Below are 20,612 nucleotides of genomic sequence, written 5' to 3'. Positions count from 1 at the left end.
CTTATCGATGGAGTGCAGATTTCCCGGTCGTTTCCCCGCTGGATGTTTGTGTCGTAAACACGGCAGACATGCTCCAATGTAACCCTTCACGTAGCGACGCATCCTCAGAAACCAATACAGCTCTCTAATTTTCGCCAAAGTCTTGTCCAGTGCGAAATGTCCAATGTCATCGTGATTTTTCCTGAGTATTTGCCATCGTGCTTTTTCCGGCACAACCCACTTAAGTTTGACTCCGTCTTCGTTTTCATCGCGTTTGAAAAGACGACCATTTTCTAATACAAAGTCTGGATCGTTTTCGTTCTTGAGTCGTAATTTATCGATTATCTCTCGTAATTTTGGGTCAGCGCGTTGGGCAACTGATAACCAATCGTCGATCTCGACGTTGTTTGTTAGGATCGTTAATCCGTCTACGTCTTGGATTTCTTCGGGTCCTCCCCAGGGTGCCCGACTCAGCGCATCTACGTGTGACATCTGTGTTCCCGGTCGATGATTTACGGTGAACGTAAACTCTTGAAGACGTAACCACCATCGTGCGATTCTTGGTATCAGGTCTTTCTTCGAAAATGTGCTGCGAACAGAATTGCAGTCCGTAACCACGGTGAACTCCTCGCCCAGAAGAAATGATCGAAACTTCTCGGTGGCCCGTACCACTGCGAGGGTTTCCAATTCGTACGAATGATATTTCTTCTCGTTTTCAGTGGTTTGTTTACTCGCATAGCAAACAGGTCGCAATGTCTCGTCGTGTTGCCTTTGCAGAAGGATCGCTCCGAGTCCTCCCTACTGGCGTCCGTGTGCAGCTCGATTGACATGTTCGGCGTGAACGCGACTAGAATCGGTTTTTCGGCGAGTTTCGTTCGTAGGAACTGGAACGCGTCGTCCTGGTCCTCATTCCACTCAAACTTGGAATCTTTTCGTAGCAGTGTTGTTAACGGCGCTGCTTGAATAGCGAAATTCCGGATGAACCGTCTGAAATAACTCATCAGACCAACAAATCTTCGAACTTCGTGTTCGTTCTTTGGCTTGGGGAAATTCTCGACGCTCTTCAGCTTGTAGTTACCAGGTTGGATGCCTTTTCAGAGATATCGTATCCCAAAAAGGTTACCTTTTCGCGTAAAAACTTGCACTTCGAAAGTTTTAACTTGAGTCCTGCTCCCCGAAAGACTTCCAGTATCTGCTCCAAATGCTCCAGACCCTCTTCGAAAGTCCTCGTAGGTATCAATATATCGTCCATGTATGCTAAAGCAATAGTGTAGGCCAGCGGGCCTAGCGTTTTATTTATCATCCGTTGAAATACAGCGGGTGGGTTCGCCAATCCAAACGGAACTCGTGTGAACTGATATTGGCCATCAGTCGTAACGAATGCTGTCAGTTCTTGGGGTTCTTCGGCGAGAGGTATCTGATAATAGCCCATGGCCATGTCCAAGCTCGTATAATACTTGCATCCCGCTAGCCGTTCTAATTGATCGTCAATAAGGGGAAGGGGATATTTATCATTTTTCATTACCTTATTCAGCGCCCTGTAGTCCACGCACATACGCGATTCTCCCCATTTCTTTTTCACCATCAAAACCGGAAATGAGTACGGTGAATTCGAATCAACAATAATACCACAGTCTTTCAATTCCATGGTCATGTCATTAACCAGTTTCCGTTCGTGATGTGACAGTCGGTAAGGTCGGAAAGTCATTGGCTCCTTCGACGTAAGCTCAATCTTCATTTCTGCGTTTCGTGCCACTCCCAATTCTTGAACTGTCATCGCAAAAACATCGCGATACCGTTGGAGAAGTTCAATTAGCTTCGTACGTTGAAGGTCACTCAAACTTGGGTCTGTTTGTACAGCATCGGGAGGTAACGGCTCCAAATTTTGATCTTCGACGTGGACTATGGTCGACCGTGTGTCGATACCATCCGGCTTGCAACTGTTCGCTCGTACAACTCGCACGCCTGGTTTGAAAACGATATTCTCCTTAGAGTTGTTCACAACCGGCACGTGGCTTACCTTCACGTCGTTCAGGGATATAATGCATCTCGGGACGAAATGTTGTTTATTCCCCTCTATTCGTTGTTGCCAGTCGATAAACAAGTCCGAGGCTTTTTCCGTCGCCTCTGCGTAAACACCAATAAAGCCGATGTAATTCGGTGGAAGAACAACTTGTTCTTTCGCCCAGCGACTGATTTTCCTCTCGTCCAGCTCCGGAATCGTTAGGGTCGTTAGTTTTCCAAAGTCGTCGTCAACATCGTCGTTCTCTTGGAAGACTCGTACATAATTTTTGCGCTTGATTACCGTAACGTTTCGTAGCTCCGTAAATGGCTGTCCTACGAGTAGTGGAATTTCCTAGACGAAATCGGGAACGATGTAGGCCGGAACTGTCGCTTGTGCTTTGTCGATAACCAGATGTATATCGGTTGCTTCCGTGACCTTGATTTTACCTGAGCCCCAGCCTTCGATGATGGGTGGTTTGTCAAGTTTTCGTATCCTCACCTTCAGTTTACGAGCGTCTTCCTCTCGCGGCGTTACACATTTGCTCCCAAAGTCGACGTACGCTCTTACAGCTAATCCGTTTACCATAGCGTCTGTGAAACATTTCAGATTTCCATCAGTTTCTCCTGGATTCCTAATGGCCAATATTCGTGGTTGTTCGCAACCCGCTTCATTGGTTTGCTTCGTTTCTTCAGTCTCGCGTGATGCTTCCGGGTCCTCAACGATATGGAGAGTTTGGAGATTTTTCGCCGCTGGTTTCACGGTAGTCGCTTGTGCCGTGCATTGCACCGCGAAATGACCAACTTTGTTGCATTTATTGCATCGTTTACGTCGCTGTTCTTTTGGACACTTCAGAGAAATATGCCCATACTCGTTGCAATTGAAGCACAGTGGATCCCCTTTTTCGTTTTGAGTCGCTTTTTTTTTAATTTGATTCCGAGCCGCTCCTCGGGATTCTCCATCCTTCGGATTAGCTGCTTTTTTGTTCGTTTCTTCGGATTTTGTGATCTTCATACGGTCTTCCATTCTCTTGAGACTTAGCAAAAGAACTTTGAGAGATGGGAAATCCTTAATACTCAAGGATTGGATGATATTACTGTCGATCAGTCCTCCGATTACGATTTCAATAATGTCGTCGTCGTTCATTCGGCATTGCCTCGCCAAGCCTACCTTCGCGTGAAAATATTCCTCGATCGATTCTCGTGGCTGCTTCTTACGTTCGATCATCTCGTGATATTTGCGTTGAATTCTCACAGTACTCGGGAAGGCGTCCTTGAGCAGTCGTTTCCATTGGTTCCATGTTCGTTGCACCGTCGACATTGAATCATGCCAAACTTTGGCGCTTCCTTTCAACTTTGTCAAAGCGTGACGAATAGTTGCTTTTCCGGACCATCCATACGCTTCAGCGTATTCATCAATTTTCGCGAGCCACATATCGATCGTTCGCAACGAATTTTTATTCGGGTTGAACTCGGGTACGAGTTTGGCGAGTTGTCTGTCGAACCCTGTTGATACGACCGGTTGCGGTCGCTCGAGATTTCGCGCCTCAGTTACACTCTAAACCGTTTCTCGTATAAGTGTCTGTAGCAAAGATTGTAAATCGAACGGTGGTACCTGATTTAGTCCTGTTGACATCACTGGTGCTTGCTGTGGCATTGCGTATTGATATTGCGTTGCGTGTTGTTGAAATCCGTGTTGAGGAAATCCAGGCATCGTCGTTTGCGGTATCAGGGTCGGGTTCTGTCTCGTCACAAATGGCGTAGAGGCGATATGCGGCACGAAAAGGTTCGGTGCAGTCACCGGATTCCTTGTCAGCTGATCGTTCGCAAATCCATATTCGCTTGTGTTTTGCACCCCTGGCGCCATGTTTGTGGCCGTGTTCGCGATCGAACTGATCGTCGTCGTATTCGTCGGTAATGTCGATTGTCCCGTCTGGTAACTTGACATTGTACTCGTATGTGTCGGATTAGTCGATACAACAGATATCTGACTAACCCCGCCGACCGTTGTGTCTTCAAACGTTTTATTCTGATGAAACTCGTAATCACCAGAATCCGTCATGACCTTGTCTAGATTTTGTCTAACGTTGTCGTTCGAACTCATTACTGCTTTTCTTAACACTTTGTAATATTTATCCAGCGTTTGTTCAGAGTTTTTAAGTCTTTCACTTTGTCGTCTCGTCTGGGTCATCATTTGCTGGTGTTTTTCACTGTCGGCCGTGTTTTCACGTCGAGCTTTTTCTCGTCGAAATAACTCGGTCGCACATCACATTTACACTCGTTCAGTCTTATTTCGTCCTGATCCCACTTCTGATTTATTATCACGTACTTTTCGGAAGAGGAAAGGGTGAAGAAAACAAGGAGATCGAACAGCGTATATATATATATATAAGAGTTTAATAACTTTGCGTGTTCTCTAGACAAAGGCCTGTAGCCGACTAGTTGAGGTACATGCACCCACTCCCTCGTACATCTTCCTTTCGTCCCTCGCCATTTTCTCTCGCACTCTCTCACTCGCATTCTCTCACACGTTTGCACGCTTATAATATTCTAAAGATTGAATAAAGTTGTGTTTTCCGTGTCACTGTAATTTAATTGTGTAATTCTCTTATAATTTATCGAGTATCTGACATCATGTCGCAGAAAGCGAAGAAGGTAAGAACAAAGTCGCGAAGTGACTTGTTTGTTTTAAAGAGAAAACTGTTGATGTGCCCAAAGTTTTTGGTCATGAATGCAAACATGTTTTGCTGAGATGAACCCTTGTGGGTTAAGACAATAAGTTGTTGAGAACAGATGTAGCAATAATTTGCAGAAACATGTGGTTTTGATTGAACCGGATTTATTTATAGAAATCCGAAGAGAGCATGAGACTCTGTTGGTTATCGTTGTTTCAATTCGCGAGTACGACTTTGGCTTTCGTGGCTCGCTGGACTTGATCACCCAGAATCCTCGAACGCAAAGCCTAAATGAAACTTGAGAATGATTCGGCAAGTCATAATAGTTAGAACATGTATGGATGCATAAAGGCATGCCTGCAGAGCTATTGTGAATGGAAGAAATAGTTAGAACATGTACGGATGCATAAGGCATGCCTGCAGAGCTATTGTGGATGAAGGCAATAGTTAGAACATGTACGGATGCATAAGGCATGCCTGCAGAGCTATTGGTGCCTTGGAATTTGAGAAATGTCATGAAATAGATAAAACGATGCACATGGTTGCACACATGATGTAGATATATCATGGGATTCAACTGAGCTAATATGCCAGACTTGTATGGTCAGGAAAGCCGAACGAGAACTAATGATGGTTTGTTCGATGTCTGTTTTATTGTTTCAGAAATGAATTAGAAGAATGAAAACTTGGCACTCGAGACGCGTGCTAGTCAGTACGGCCGTGTCGCTTCACCATCACCATGTTGTTCGGTTATTGTATTTTGGTCACCGGTTATGTAATATTGCGATGGCTTGTTTTAGTTTGATTGTTGTTGTTTTGTTGTTTGGCTTGGTTACTGTTTTTCAAATAGATTTGATATTCTAAAGATTGAATAAAGTTGTGTTTTCCGTGTCACTGTAATTTAATTGTGTAATTCTCTTATAATTTATCGATTATCTGACATATATTAATAAATAAATAAATAAATTAATGAAACCTGATCGCTTTTCCTTGTGACACCAAAATAACCCACAAAAAAATATATTTATTTATTCATTTGCAGGAATATTACTGTAATTACATAAGCAGGAGCCGTACAAAATTGACAACAAAAAAAAAATACACCCGTCGGGGTTCGATCCAGCGATCCACCGCTTACGAAATGGAGTCGTTCCCGACTGCGCTGCGCGCCGGTTAGGATCTGTCCCACGCGGATAGTATATGAACATTTGGAAAATATTAACTTTTTCTATCTCGAGAATGCTTGAGATGTGGGTCCTATAACTTGCACCTGTTACACTCCTGGGTGGACCCTACGTGTGGTATAAATTTGGTCCGAATCGGTCACCTGACCAGGCGATGTCCCCTTGTTAGTTAAAATAATGCTCTGGGGCAGAGCGACAGGGTAACAGTTAAAAGTTTAAAATAGTAATGCTCTCGGAGTCCAATCTGCACCTGTTCATATAGGGCAAAATCTCCTATGCTCCTGTACAATTTTTGGGTGACAGATTTATTACATTGAGTCACCAGTGAAGATTTGGGGGTAGCTGGACCGTGATTGGTTCCGATCAAGGTGACCTAATTAGCGTCTTGGTTGTTACCTTATATGGTTTGCCCTGCGTAGCCCGGCTAGCTTCTAGCTGGCTACCAAAGCTCTCTTTGTTCGGTTTTATGATATTTAATAATTTGAATTTTGGATGTTTTTCGCTGGTGGCTTCATGTAACGTCTCAGAATTATTTTATAGTTAAAAATGTCTTTAATATTAGATAAGTAATAGCTGTTTGGTTGATTATTGAATTTTAATACTTGTGTAAAAAGAGCGCACAGGTGTGCAAGATTGAACAGGTGTTTGGGGGTGTGTTGCGTTTAAGTATGTATAGTAAAGTTTGCGGGGTTGCTTCACCTTCAGGGTTTATTCATAATGTTTAACATTTAACATTAAAGGTAAAGTAATATCGGCTGATAGGCTTTTTCATCTAGGATTGAATATATCCCTCAAGGCTCTGCAACGTTGCCAGTGCAGCGTACTGATTCTGAAAATTTGAGTTGCGTCACCTAGCCTTAGGTTGACGGTGGTGCGATATGGTATGAATTAGATTCGCCCGCAGTACAATCTTGTAATATTATTTGGAATCAAAATTGTTTTATCAACTTAGGTTTGGCTTATAGTATCTCTTTCATACGGGAATAAGCGTAATAATTCCCCAGATACTTAAGTGTGGTAAGAATAGTGGATTAATAGTAACAATTCAAATATAATTGTAATTTAAATTAATAGTAACAATTCAAATATAATAATATTAGTAATAACGCAAGTAATATAATAATTTGATCATTTAAGAAGAATGTTTTTGGTTTAGATATTTTGAGATATTGAGATATAGGTATATATGTGGGAGTGAATCCCTTGTATGGTAACTTAAGAGGTTAGTACAGATGGCAGGTCAGTCGTACGATAGATATAAGAGTGAGCTCATGAGACTCAATAGATCAGAAGTGAGCCGGTCGTCGTGATAGACGTACGTGGTCTCCGGTGTGAGTCAAGCACTCTGAATTACGCACACGAGTCGTAGGCATAGGCTCACCACCCGAACGAACCCTTGCCAGTCTCACTCCTACATATATTGATAAAATTTAATATTCTGATAATATAAAAGAAACAAGTACATATGTATATATTTATACGTGTATAGATGCAAGCGTATTGTTGTTGGGGATATATGTTGGTTGTGTCTATGGTATTGTTACCCACGGAACTACTCCGTGTAAAACTTGCCTGCCTATAATACGGCGTTTAGTCTTTGCTCTCCTGGTAGTTTTACTCTAGGGGTTTTTGTAGACTTGATTAATGCTAAATAACACTTTTAACGGTTTAAATGATACCTGTAGTATTACTGAGGTTCTGTAAAAGGATCTCGCGACCTTTGAGGTAAGTATATCCCTTCTATTAATAAAAGGTAGTTGAATGTGTGTAACTAGGTAATTTCTAGTAACTTTTAGGTTTGTCGCAAGATTCTTGTACTGAAGTTAGGCCTTAGAGCATATACAGTATGGAGGAAGCCTTGTATACCCTTTCGTGTAAGTGGAAAACGGCACAGAGAGGGGAATATTAAGACGAGTACTTTTCTCTGTCTCGCACGCTCGCGATTGGTTGACTGACGTCAGCGCCCCGAACACTCACGCTCGTTGCACAGGGCCCCGGCGCCCTGGGTTTGTTGAACATACCTTGGAAGCTTATAAACACTGCCTATAGCAGACTTCAATACTTGATGAATGAAATCATGACAGGGAAATGTTTCTACGCGCGAACTTGAGCAAGATGTTATAGAAGGTTTTATTAGTTTTCATCGGTAAGTTTCACGTTACTCATTTTTTAGGTTATGATAGGGTTTGTATCAACAATTTTGTGTCACTCAATCATGTATTTCTCAACAGTTTACCGACTTGTTTCAATCGCCTGACCCCCTAGTGCATTTGCATGTGTAGGACATGTTCTTCGCATTACAATATCGCTGCAGTGTTTGGGGCACTCAATTACGATAGGTACGCTCTTGCTGTAGAAAGAGAGAAATACTAGTCTTACTATGTCCCTCTCTTTCGCCGGTTTTCCGTCGCCACGCTTCCTCCATACTGTTGTGACGTCGGAGCGGCACTCCACGAAAATTCCCCAAAACTGCCACTAGAGATTATCGCGGATGTTTAGCTAGACTTCACATCAGTAGTTGTGGGTCGCCAATATCGATTAATCACTGAAGTGAAATGGACAACTTGATCAAATTCGCGTAATTGGATATTAACGGAGAGTTGGAAATTGTTATAAATTATTAGAATAACATTTACCTTACCTTTTATGAGACGGCTTCTTCCGGAACTGTTGAATGGGTGTGATGAAGGAACTTGTTTTAAATGAGCACAGAATTTAGATTTGGAATTGGCTTAAAGTAGAATATATTTTGATTAAACACACAGAATAAGAATGAACAAATTTTAATAATATAAAATTGGATAATGAATCGGGCAGAGATTCGTTGTCGAAATGCAAATGCTGGAGGATTTTACCGCGAGGATCTACTGAGTAATTGTAGCTACTGGAGATAAAAACCAAGAGAGCGAATGATCGCTGGGTGCTCGTATTTATTCAGAGCGGTAACGATAGGGGTGTGAAATCCTCTCCTCGAGCATTGCCCCACACAACGCATTTCTTCCCCTTATTCTAAGAATTAAAACTAGGCTGATATGTTATGCTATGGGATTTATTGGTGTTGGGTGCAAAGTTGGACTTTGGACTGTGCCCCCAACTCTTTGCTCCATACCCCCTCTCTAAGATTGAGAACTAGAGTGGTATTCGTTTTTTAGGATTTGAATTAGTGTATTTTATGGGTATGAGTTTCATGTATATGTGTGTTGGTGCAACGCGCTAGTGTATTCGTCGATAGGTGCGCGGTCCCTTGGTAGTTGTACTGAAGGAGTAGGGGGTCTAACACAACTTTATGAGGTGGCCTTCGGGCGCGTAACGCGCGTATGCTCGAGATCGCCGCTTCCTAGGGTTGAATCCGTGCGAGCTTTACCTACATCGTTATATTGGTTTTGATTTTATACAATGTCGGCGTTCTCGAGCGTACGAGGCGTTATATTACAAGCGTACTTTTATTTCTAGAATGTTCTAGTATGCTAGAGAATATAATGAAGGGTTATATAAAAGATGATTGATTAATTTGCTTGCTTAATGTTTAGCTGCGATACAAGAGCGTTCTCTAATATAATATTTGATATATTTTATAGAAGATAATTAATCCTGGAACACTATTACACTTCGTCTCCAAAAATAATGTGGATGTTTTGATTTTGATGATTTAATAATAGTCTATTCATTATTATTTTCCTGAGTTACCTTTTGATTGCCGCGCCCTACAGAATCATCCCGTAAGTTAGTTTACCTTCGGTGATTTTGTTATTATGTTACTGATACACTCTCCAGGTGGCGTTCTGTACGGTTCTGCAATAGAGGTCTACGTTACCTCCAAAGTTTGGGCGCGTTGCCTACAATACGGCGTTTTGGAAGGGAATGTTGAATACTTTGTATTTACGTATTTGGAGGTATCGCAGTCCCTGACCTTTACAGGTTATTTCTCTAATGTTATTAATTTTATATTATATTGATTATATATCTTCATGTTATAGTCTTATCTATCTCGTGGGCTGTAGGCTGTAGCGCAGTTGCCTATAATGTGGCTCTAAACTCCGTGTTTGCAACTAGGTATTGTATAATATTTCGATATAATGGTGTTAGTAAATTGTGATAATAAAATAATAATATCATAGTCTCCTGTAATGTGAGGATCCTGTAATATGGTTTCTGGACTCTTGATTAATGATAATGGTTGTTATGCCTCATCTAGGGGCTTTCAGATGGTTAAGCAGTTTCCTTGAATGCCTTTCTTACAGAGTTCTCACATTTAGAGTTTTGGTTAGTTGGTAACTAGTGTTAGGGAATTATCATAAACAATAAAACATACGGACGTTCCGGTCGGATGTTACACTGTATATGCTCTAAGAGTTAGGCGTGGTTAGTTAGTTTATGGAATAGAAAGGGAAAAAATTGTGGTGGGGCGGTCGGATGTTACAAACTACTGATGTGAAGTCTAGATAAACATCCGCGATAATCTCTAGTGGCAGCTTTGGGGAATTTGCGTGGAGTACCGCTCGACGTCACAACTACGTTTAAGTCTGGTGATTGGTAACATTGGTAGCTTAGAGTTGGCAACAATGCACGTACTGATCCAAGTGATCCAACTATCAAATTTATTCCAAAGAATACCAATTATTAAACGGTGATCTCCACAAATGCCGCTTCCAGCTGCTTTGGTAGCTCGTCTTGCCAAGCGAGGTCTTATTTCTGGAAGTGAAAAACATGGTAAGCGTCGAAAATCCCAACTTATCGTAACCTTATCCAACTTCACCGAACTTCACCTAGCCTAACTTATAACCTCCATGTTAACTTTCGAACAAATACAAATAAATAAAATTTTACAGAATCTGTAAAAAAGGATCAGAAGAAGAAGGTTCACGAGGAAATCATTGCCGAGGACTATGATAACGCAAAGGATGATGTTAATCAAATAGATATATCTCAAAAGTTTATGGTAAAGATCAGTGCCGACTATGAGGATACCCAGATAGCATTTTGTTTCTCAGCAAAAAGTGCTAGTTATACGTTATGCTTGTACTAAAAGCACCTTGAGGAAACAATTTGAAAGACAACTTGTTTATAGAAAAATAGGGCAACCTACAAAAAACCAAAATTATGCAATTCGGTAAAATAATGAAGTACCAGTTTCTGACAATCTGAGAGTGAATTTGGCTTCAGTTAGCATCTTGCTGTCTGCTTACTATTAATCTTAAATGCTAAAAGCATTTTATGATCTGCTGTAATATTGTTTACACAGAAATCAGAGTTGGTATTTAATCAAGCAGGAATGGATTCCTCTTGCCTCGCAAAAATTGGAACTTTGCTCTCTGGGTATTGCAGATGCATGCAAAGTACTAAAGAACCATCCCTATCAGACTCAACACGTATAGTAATGCATGCCAAACGCACTAATTCTTTGAATGATCAATACCAATTTGATTTCGACAATTTATTTTGTACTGCTAATAGTTATATGTCTCTAAACCATACCAAAGGCTACTATACAATTTGGTTGGCTACCTAACAGTGGCACAAGAAGTGTTGTTTTCACACACAGTATTTTAATGTGATTGGAGTTAATAACATTAATGTAACAATGCATGTTCAAGAAAAATCTTTGCTTTGTACCGTGATAATTGTCTAAAATGTAGTAAATTCTACGGAATCAATAATACCCATATTTTTTAAAGGCCAACTCCTTGAAAGTCATTCTAAAATTGTAAAGCAATGAATTTCTTTCTGATGTTTCGTGACATTAGCGTTACTTACTTCAACCTCTTGTATTTTCTTCTGTGGCTCATATCTCAATTGTTCAAAGAGGACACATTTAATTATTCAAAATGATTCTTGCAACTAATTTACATACTTTTAACCTTTTATCAGCGAGTGGTCGATATATAGACCAACCAGGGAACACATCATATTTGATGTTTTTTCAGGGAAAATTTTATTTCGTGAATATGACAAAAATAGTTTAAGAATTCCCGGAAGCATCCTCGACCTTCAAAATCGCTATTTCAACATAAATTTTTTTTTCTGCTAGTTTGTCCTAAAAATGGCATTCCTACCTCTTTTGTACTCAGTGCATTCAAAAACTTGACTATACCAACTTCCAGACCGAATTAGCAGAAAAAAAAATTCATCTTGAAACAGCAATTTTCAAGGTCAAGGATACCACCAGGATTTTTTAAAAGATTTTCCCTGTATCTAGCGCATTAAATTATATACGAAAATACTCTCAAACCTTGGCGTCGAGTTTTCTGCATTGAAGTTTACCTTTCCAGCAGGGCTGGTCGATACATCCATATATCGACCAACAGTCAGGTTGATGACTCCACATAAGATATTAATTGAATTTATTTATAAATTTCATGTCTAACAGAAAGTCAATTTTAATTCTCATTTCCCCACCATTAAAAGGTTAAACCATTATACTCATGTTTCTACTCGATCTCGATGTAGTACTGAAAAATGCTGCTTAAGTTAGAGTTTCATTTTACAAGTAATCCCCTTGTACTGAAATTCGTTGCTTTAAATTCTGAGAAGCGCTGAAAATATACCTTAGGTGGTAGAAAGAAAATTTGTTTTTAAATTTTAATTTAGCATGTCTGTCTCAATATTTTTCGCTCCTGATGATAGCTACTGAGCAATAAATGATTCCACTTTGCCACTTGGGCTGTATATTGTGCATATGTTTAGTCTTTTTAGAAACGACAACGACAATGACAAAGTTTTTCAATGGACCCGAATGCATGAAAAACAAATATGTAATTTGGACAGCGCTTTTTCTGTTACGATATCAAGGTTGGGTAGAGATGTGAGTGTATTAGCTCAAAACTGTGTAAAATTAGCAACTAAAACCACTGTAAATAATTGAGGCTTAAGCCATAAACAACTGAGATATGAGCCGCGAAAGAATAGACTGTGGGCAAAAACAGCATCTCTGTTTTCTCTATTAGACAGCCAACTCAATGCGCAGTGGCCTTAAGTTTTGTTTAGAGACTTACATCCACAAGTGGTACAAAATACCTGCTAAACCATGAAGGTCGAATTCGTGAGTAGTCGTTTGGAAAAATAGTCTGCTTGAAGTGAAATTCTACACGTGTAGAACATTGGAATTTTGGAATTTTTTTCCTCAATATTTATCTATTTACTAAAGATTTATTCCAAACATCTAGTAGTGGCTTGTGCCACTGGCCTTTCCTCCAATCATTCTCATATGTCTGAGGGCACACGTGATAAAGATAACAATAATGAAAGTGATTGATTAACAATATTTCCATGAGCAGGCAATATCCGTTATTGTAGAATAAAATTACTGTTTTATAGGGCTATAGCAGCTGCCCAAACAAGTACAATATCTATCACGAATGCAACAGTAAATGCAAAGAATTATGGGGAGCAGGACGACTTCAGCCTTCAGAAAAGTACATCAAACAACAAATGAGACTTTTGCTAAAGTATCCATTACCTGATACTTGGAAAGCTGTATTCGATCCAGGATCGTAAGTTTAAATCTTTTTGTTTTCATCATTTTTTGTGCATTTCAATAATTCATGTATTTTTAATCATTGTCACCAGTGGACAACACTATTACTGGGATTGGTCATCAGATTTGGTGGCATGGTATCCACCAGGACATCCTAAGTGCCAGATATCACAACCAGCCTCCCAATTACGTGAGGAATTGCACTTAAAAGCAGCTGATCAAGATGATAACATGTCCAGTGACGAAAGCACTAGTGACCAAGAGCCCATGGAGGTGCATGTCCTGCAACAACTTAAAGAAAGCAATCAATCTATGCAATTAATGAAACTTATCTTATTTCAATTCTCAAAAGCAACGTCAAGTTTAAAATTCTTGACCTTCAAACCATGCATTTCGTTTTTTATGCCGCAAATTAACCGCACTTTGGGTCGTTCGTGTTTAACGCATATTTTGTGTATGTTAATATGCGTCAAAAAATTAAAAAATATTTAGGATTATAGATTCAAGTATCTACTATAGGACTCAATCTGATTCTCATGAAAACAAAATCATAATATAAGGTTAATCGTAGACCGTAACACAGGTAACAAGTCACTTTTTCTATGCAATCTCACAATATCTTACCAAACTTTATTCGAGCTATATACTATTTGTATTTTCATTATATAATTAAATTAACAAGTGAGTGGTGTTCATACCAAAAGTTTTGCTTTTAGACATTACCTGCTATCAACCTCTAAATCGAGATGAATAAGCAGAAAGTTCTTGGCAATCGAAAATTGAAATTTGAATACCCTTGTATAGTATTGAAATACATATCATTTATGCCGTGTGTATGTGTGTAATGCAACCATGATTTACAGATAGATGAGATAGAAGCGAAACGGGAACAAAAACTTGAAATTATAGACAGATACATGGGTTTGGACAACCGACGTGTTCAAAGACATGAAGGTGTTAAAGAGAAGAAAGATCGATCTTTGGATCCCATGGATCCAGCATCTTACAGCGATATCCCAAGGTTGTTATACTTATTATCTTTATTCTAATAATTGACTTTATCATAATTTAATATCAATCTTATATTAGTATAATTTTCTTAAGTCCTTAAACGCATCATACTTAATCTTTTTCAAACATGCTATTTTGCAGAGGAAAATGGTCCGATGGATTAGCCAGACACAATGAAGCTAAAACAGGAGCAGATACAACGGCATCAGGACCACTTTATCAGATGCGGCCATATCCGAGTCCAGGCGCAGTGCTTCGTTCCAATAAAGTCACCAAACTAGAATCAGAAAGCTTGAATAAACAAAAAGTTTTTTTTCCCGAAAAATCGGAGTGAAAAGAATATTTTGACATCTATTGTACCTCTAAATTGTAATTTTACTGCAAAACGTGAATAACGATAATTAATTGTGGAATTTCCAAAATACATAATAAAGTGAGTGATTTTCAATGTGATTTTGCTTATTATTAATCTAATCACCTCCTGATTCATCAAAAAATTCAACGTAATAAAATTGCGTAAGAAATAAAAAACAATTTGTCGTTCATTCATAAGTAACTCTTCGCCAAGCGTTTGGTAAAATATGGACTGTGCAAATAGTATACATTATCACAAAAAATTTCAATTATATTGAATTGACATTTTACTTTTTCTTACTATTATTTTTATTATTATTAATCAGGTTACATCGTATCAATACAATACACAGTGCTGTATTCTGCAGAGATTTCATGCATCTGTCCATGGACTGGCCACTAAAAAATGAAAACTTTACTCAACAAAACTTAATATGAAAGAACAACAAAATAGAAATAAAAATTACAATAGAAGTCATGTAGTAAGGCTGTGAAAGGCATTGTTATTGCACCTCAGCATTCACTGAATAATTCTTCATAAGTTTTTTGTAGTTCTTGCTTTTTGTGTTTCTCATAAAATTTTCGAAACTGTTGAAGTTTAGCGTGGCAATATACTTGTGACTTCTGCCGATTTTTTTTTTTTTTTTCATCGGGTAATCTAAGCATTTCATTTCTAGTAATTGCAGTAGTTGAGTGACACAAAATTGTTGACAACCTTCTATAACACCTTGCTCAAGGTTGCAAGTAAAAACATTTGCCTGTCATGATTTCATTCGTCAAGTATTTAAGTCTGCTATAAGCAGTGTTTATAAGCTTACAAGATATGTTCAACAAACCCAGGGCGCCGGGGCCCTGTGCAACGAGCGTGAGTGTTCGGGGCGCTGACGTCAGTTAAGGCCCCGCTGACCTGGCATGTCATATATATATTTCGTGACGTCAGAAGCGGGGAAATTGGGTGAAAAAGCCTATGCGAATCCTGCGATAACGAGAGAATGAATCTTATTTGGAAATATTTTAAATCGTAGCTTGAATAATAGTGTACGTGTGAATCTCAGTCACTGCTCAGGCAAATCGCTGATAATGTTTATAATAAAGAATGATGAAGTGAATAAAATCACGCGACAACAAACATGGCCGATCGGAACTACCGCATGTTGAATATTCACTGATTGCACTGTTCCACAATTTCTTTCACCCTCGCCAGGGAGATTCACACGTACAAAAGCACACACGTTATCCGGGAAAACTTATACTATCAGTTATTTTTTTGTAAACATGGCTCGATTCGTATACGCGTTTTTCATGTGACAGCAGCCCGTTTATGGTCCACAAGAAGTATGTTTCGATCTGTAACTGACATCATTGGTTGGATCTAACAGAACAAGCTAATGAAATCAGCGGCCTTAGTTCACCGTTCAACGTTCAGAGGCGCTGCACGTATTTATGACGTCACGATTTGATATTTCCAAGTCAGGTCAGCGGCACCTTAACCAATCGTGAGCGTGCGTGACAGAGAAAGGTAATCGTCTTAAGGTGCCGCTGACCTGACTTGAAAATATCAAATCGTGACGTCATAAATACGTGCAGCGCCTCTGAACGTTGAACGGTGAACTAAGGCCGCTGATTTCATTGGCTTGTTCTGTTAGATCCAACCAATGATGTCAGTTACAGATCGAAACATACTTCTTGTGGACCATAAACGGGCTGCTGTCACATGAAAAACGCGTATACGAATCGAGCCATGTTCACAAAAAAATAACTGATAGTATAAGTTTTCCCGGATAACGCGTGTGCTTTTGTACGTGTGAATCTCCATGACGAGGGTGAAAGAAATTGTGGAACAGTGCAATCAGTGAATATTCAACATGCGGTAGCTTCGATCGGCCATGTTTGTTGTCGCGTGATTTTATTCACTTCATCATTCTTTATTATAAACATTATCAGCGATTTGCCTGAGCGGTGACTGAGATTCACACGTACACTATTATTCAAGCTACGATTTGAAAAATTTCCGAGTAAGATTCATACTCTCGTTATCGCAGGATTCGTATAGGCGTTTTCACCCAATTTCCCCGCTTCTGACGTCACGAAATATATATATGACATGCCAGGTCAGCGGGGCCTTAAGGCGCCGCTGACCTGACTTGAAAATATCAAATCGTGACGTCATAAATACGTGCAGCGCCTCTGAACGTTGAACGGTGAACTAAGGCCGCTGATTTCATTAGCTTGTTCTGTTAGATCCAACCAATGATGTCAGTTACAGATCGGAACATACTTCTTGTGGACCATAAACGGGCTGCTGTCACATGAAAAACGCCTATACGAATCGAGCCATGTTTACAAAAAAATAACTGATAGTATAAGTTTTCCCGGATAACGTGTGTGCTTTTGTACGTGTGAATCTCCCTGGCAAGGGTCAAAGAAATTGTGGAACAGTGCAATCAGTGAATATTCAACATGCGGTAGCTCCGATCGGCCATGTTTGTTGTCGCGTGATTTTATTCACTTCATCATTCTTTATTATAAACATTATCAGCGATTTGCCTGAGCAGTGACTGAGATTCACACGTACACTATTATTCAAGCTACGATTTAAAATATTTCCGAGTAAGATTCATACTGTCGTTATCGCAGGATTCGTATAGGCGTTTTCACCCGATTTCCCCGCTTCTGACGTCACGAAATATATATATGACATGCCAGGTCAGCGGGGCCTTAAATAATTGTATGTACAGACACTCTGATTGATTGACACATTCAATATCCCTAGAAATTGTATCACATGTCGTGGGATGAGCACCGTTTGCACTGCTGGCCGCGCTCCTCATACACCTGTGCCGTCCTATTAGACACTTGCGGAAATTACCGTAGTTAGACAATAGATCTTGTCGCGAAAATATCGGCAGACCCAAGATTAGTAATTTCGGATCGACGAGTACCGATTTAACATTGAAATGCAGTAGACGAACCAATTCAACCGTATAATGCAGATAAACCGGGAATAAATGATCATAATGGGATTGAATGTCAAAGTTTTCTTACCTTTCATAGGCGACTGGAAATACATCTTCAGGCAACGACTGCACTACGAATAAAACCACTGCAAGGACCAATCAACATAGACGCCTTGAAAATTCGCGTAGAATCCTCACATAAAGTTAACATTAAATATGCCTGATATAGATGAATTAACCACCGAGAAATTAGAAAAATTATCCGGTAATATGGGACTGGCCCTCACAAATCGTCCGTGAGGCTGAGAAAAAAAAGAATGCCTAAAAAGAAATAATTTCGGTAATATTGCGGCAGTACAGACTTAAGACTTTTTTGGTGAGAGATTCATTTTCATGCATTCTTGACAAGCCTCGTTAGATTATTTAACTTGTCTTAAAAGTCCTTGAAACTCCAAATAGCAAATCCTTCTACCGACGAATTGTGAACGCTATTCTGCACTAACCACTGATATATATATTGACTGGATACGGGATTGCTATGGCCGCAGCAGCTGCGCTTGTACATACATACATACATACCTCCATATAGTTAGCCCCCCATGTGTGTGGATTGGATTAATTCTTTTTGCAATCGTTTGTCGGTCGTTTGTCGGTCAATGATGGACTAATCCGAACGTTTGTCGGTTATTCCTCGATTAGAAAATAATTTTTCAAAATTAGCATAAAAAATTTCTCTAGTTGGCCCCTTGACGGAACTGTTTCCGATTAATTTTGATGGTAATCGATCTAGAATCGTTTGTCGGTGATTGATGGATCATTCTCGCATAGTCAATTTGGATAGTTTCTGTAAAATCGTAGAAACAAAAATCTAATCTGGGTTGTCTATTGCTAATCGCTGCGCGGAAACCTACCATATGTGTTTATTTCATGGACTAGCAATTAAATTACATTTTCAATATCGCGGCGAGCCACCACACATCCATACCTGCCAAAAGACCATACGGATCTGAAGTGTTAACTGGGTGAGTTTCTATGAAGTGATAATGAATGTTATTGGAAAAAATTTTCCGGGGAGTTTTTCTTACATTTACAAAGAAAATATGAAAATTATTCAACCGATATTGGACCATCAATAAGCGAAAAACGTATTTAGATCAAATTGCTTTGAAATAGTTCAACTATATTTTTATCGAGAAGCTGGGGGAAAAAATTCGCATAGGGAATTTTTTATAGTTAGCCCCTTGATGGAATTGTTTCCGATTAATTTTGATATTAATCGATCTAAAATCGTTTGTTGGTAATTGATGGATCATTCTCACATAGTAAATTTGAACAATTTCTACAAAATCGTAGAAACAAAAATCTAATCCGGTTATCTATTGCTAATCGCTGCGTGGAAACCTACCATTATGGCGGCGAACAGAATCAATTTCTTAACGTCGCTCTACGGCCATGCTCTACGGTATCTCTACGGTATTCAAAATGATTCATAAGTGTGAGCTCGGAAAAAAATGTGACTCAAAAATTGAGGTTAAATAACCAACTAGTGGATAATCAACGCTCCGGTGAGATTACGACGGTAGGGTGGGTCAAATAAAATGACTATTTTTTTTCCCCTTGATATAATGAAAAATTGATTGTATGGCATCTCAAAAAGGCTGCAACCGTCGAGGTTAGGAGAGTCTTTTTAGTACATTTCTGTAGAACTTTTTATGTTCTACAAAAAAGCTCTCTTGTATCTAATCGATAGAAGTAACCGTTCAAAAGATAATCGCTGTTAAAGCTTGAGTTTCTTAGAGTTTGAGTTTCATCTAGTGTTTAAACTAGTATTCATGGTAAAAATAATTGAAGAACTTTAAAGCGATTATTTTTTGAACGGTTACTTCTATCGATTAGATACAAAAGAGCTTTTTTGTAGAACATAAAAAGTTCTACAGAAATGTACTAAAAAGACTCTCCTAACCTCGACGGTTGCAGCCTTTTTGAGATGCCATACAATCAATTTTTCATTATATCAAGGGGAAAAAAAATAGTCATTTTATTTGATCCACCCTACCGTCGTAATCTCACCGGAGCGTTGATTATCCACTAGTTGGTTATTTAACCTCAATTTTTGAGTCACATTTTTTTCCGAGCTCACACTTATGAATCATTTTGAATACCGTAGAGATACCGTAGAGCATGGCCGTAGAGCGACGTTAAGAAATTGATTCTGTTCGCCGCCATAATGGTAGGTTTCCACGCAGCGATTAGCAATAGATAACCGGATTAGATTTTTGTTTCTACGATTTTGTAGAAATTGTTCAAATTTACTATGTGAGAATGATCCATCAATTACCAACAAACGATTTTAGATCGATTAATATCAAAATTAATCGGAAACAATTCCATCAAGGGGCTAACTATAAAAAATTCCCTATGCGAATTTTTTCCCCTAGCTTCTCGATAAAAATATAGTTGAACTATTTCAAAGCAATTTGATCTAAATACGTTTTTCGCTTATTGATGGTCCATTATCGGTTGAATAATTTTCATATTTTCTTTGTAAATGCATGAAAAACTTCCTGAAAATTTTTTCCAAAAACATACATCATCACTTCATAGAAACTCACCCAGTTAACACTTCAGATCCGTATGGTCTTTCGGCAGGTATGGATGTGTGGTGGCTCGCCGCCATATTGAAAATGTAATTTAATTGCTAGTCCATGAAATAAACACATATGGTAGGTTTCCGCGCAGCGATTAGCAATAGACAACCCAGATTAGATTTTTGTTTCTACGATTTTACAGAAACTATCCAAATTGACTATGCGAGAATGATCCATCAATCACCGACAAACGATTCTAGATCGATTACCATCAAAATTAATCGGGAACAGTTCCGTCAAGGGGCCAACTGGAGAAATTTTTTATGCTAATTTTGAAAAATTATTTTCTAATCGAGGAACAACCGACGAACGTTCGGATTAGTCCATCA

The 20,612-nt window shown here is 39.2% G+C and overlaps 1 protein-coding gene across 1 annotated transcript; it reads left to right on the top strand.

The window, feature by feature from the left end:
* Positions 1-10,419: 10,419 nt before the first annotated feature.
* Positions 10,420-14,733, top strand: LOC124414799 (polyglutamine-binding protein 1). Its single transcript, XM_046895877.1, has 6 exons — positions 10,420-10,549; positions 10,669-10,778; positions 13,154-13,329; positions 13,406-13,586; positions 14,177-14,334; positions 14,466-14,733. The coding sequence occupies exons 1-6, from the start codon at positions 10,480-10,482 to the stop codon at positions 14,656-14,658; spliced, it is 888 nt and encodes a 295-aa protein (XP_046751833.1). The 5' UTR covers positions 10,420-10,479; the 3' UTR covers positions 14,659-14,733.
* The last annotated feature ends 5,879 nt before the right edge of the window (positions 14,734-20,612 follow it).

Source organism: Diprion similis, chromosome 14 (genome assembly GCF_021155765.1).
Source record: "Diprion similis isolate iyDipSimi1 chromosome 14, iyDipSimi1.1, whole genome shotgun sequence".
In the NCBI taxonomy this organism is placed as follows: domain Eukaryota; kingdom Metazoa; phylum Arthropoda; class Insecta; order Hymenoptera; family Diprionidae; genus Diprion; species Diprion similis.
The sequence above is the reverse complement of the archived record's forward strand: the minus strand, read 5'-3'. Positions and strand labels throughout refer to the sequence as shown.

Excerpts from the sequence above, each read along its gene's own strand:
- LOC124414799 (XM_046895877.1), top strand. The coding sequence starts at position 10,480 with ATGCCGCTTCCAGCTGCTTTGGTAGCTCGTCTTGCCAAGCGAGGTCTT. Across the intron at positions 13,587-14,176 it reads GTGACCAAGAGCCCATGGAG|ATAGATGAGATAGAAGCGAA; the intron begins GTGCATGTCCTG and ends CATGATTTACAG. Across the intron at positions 14,335-14,465 it reads TCTTACAGCGATATCCCAAG|AGGAAAATGGTCCGATGGAT; the intron begins GTTGTTATACTT and ends GCTATTTTGCAG.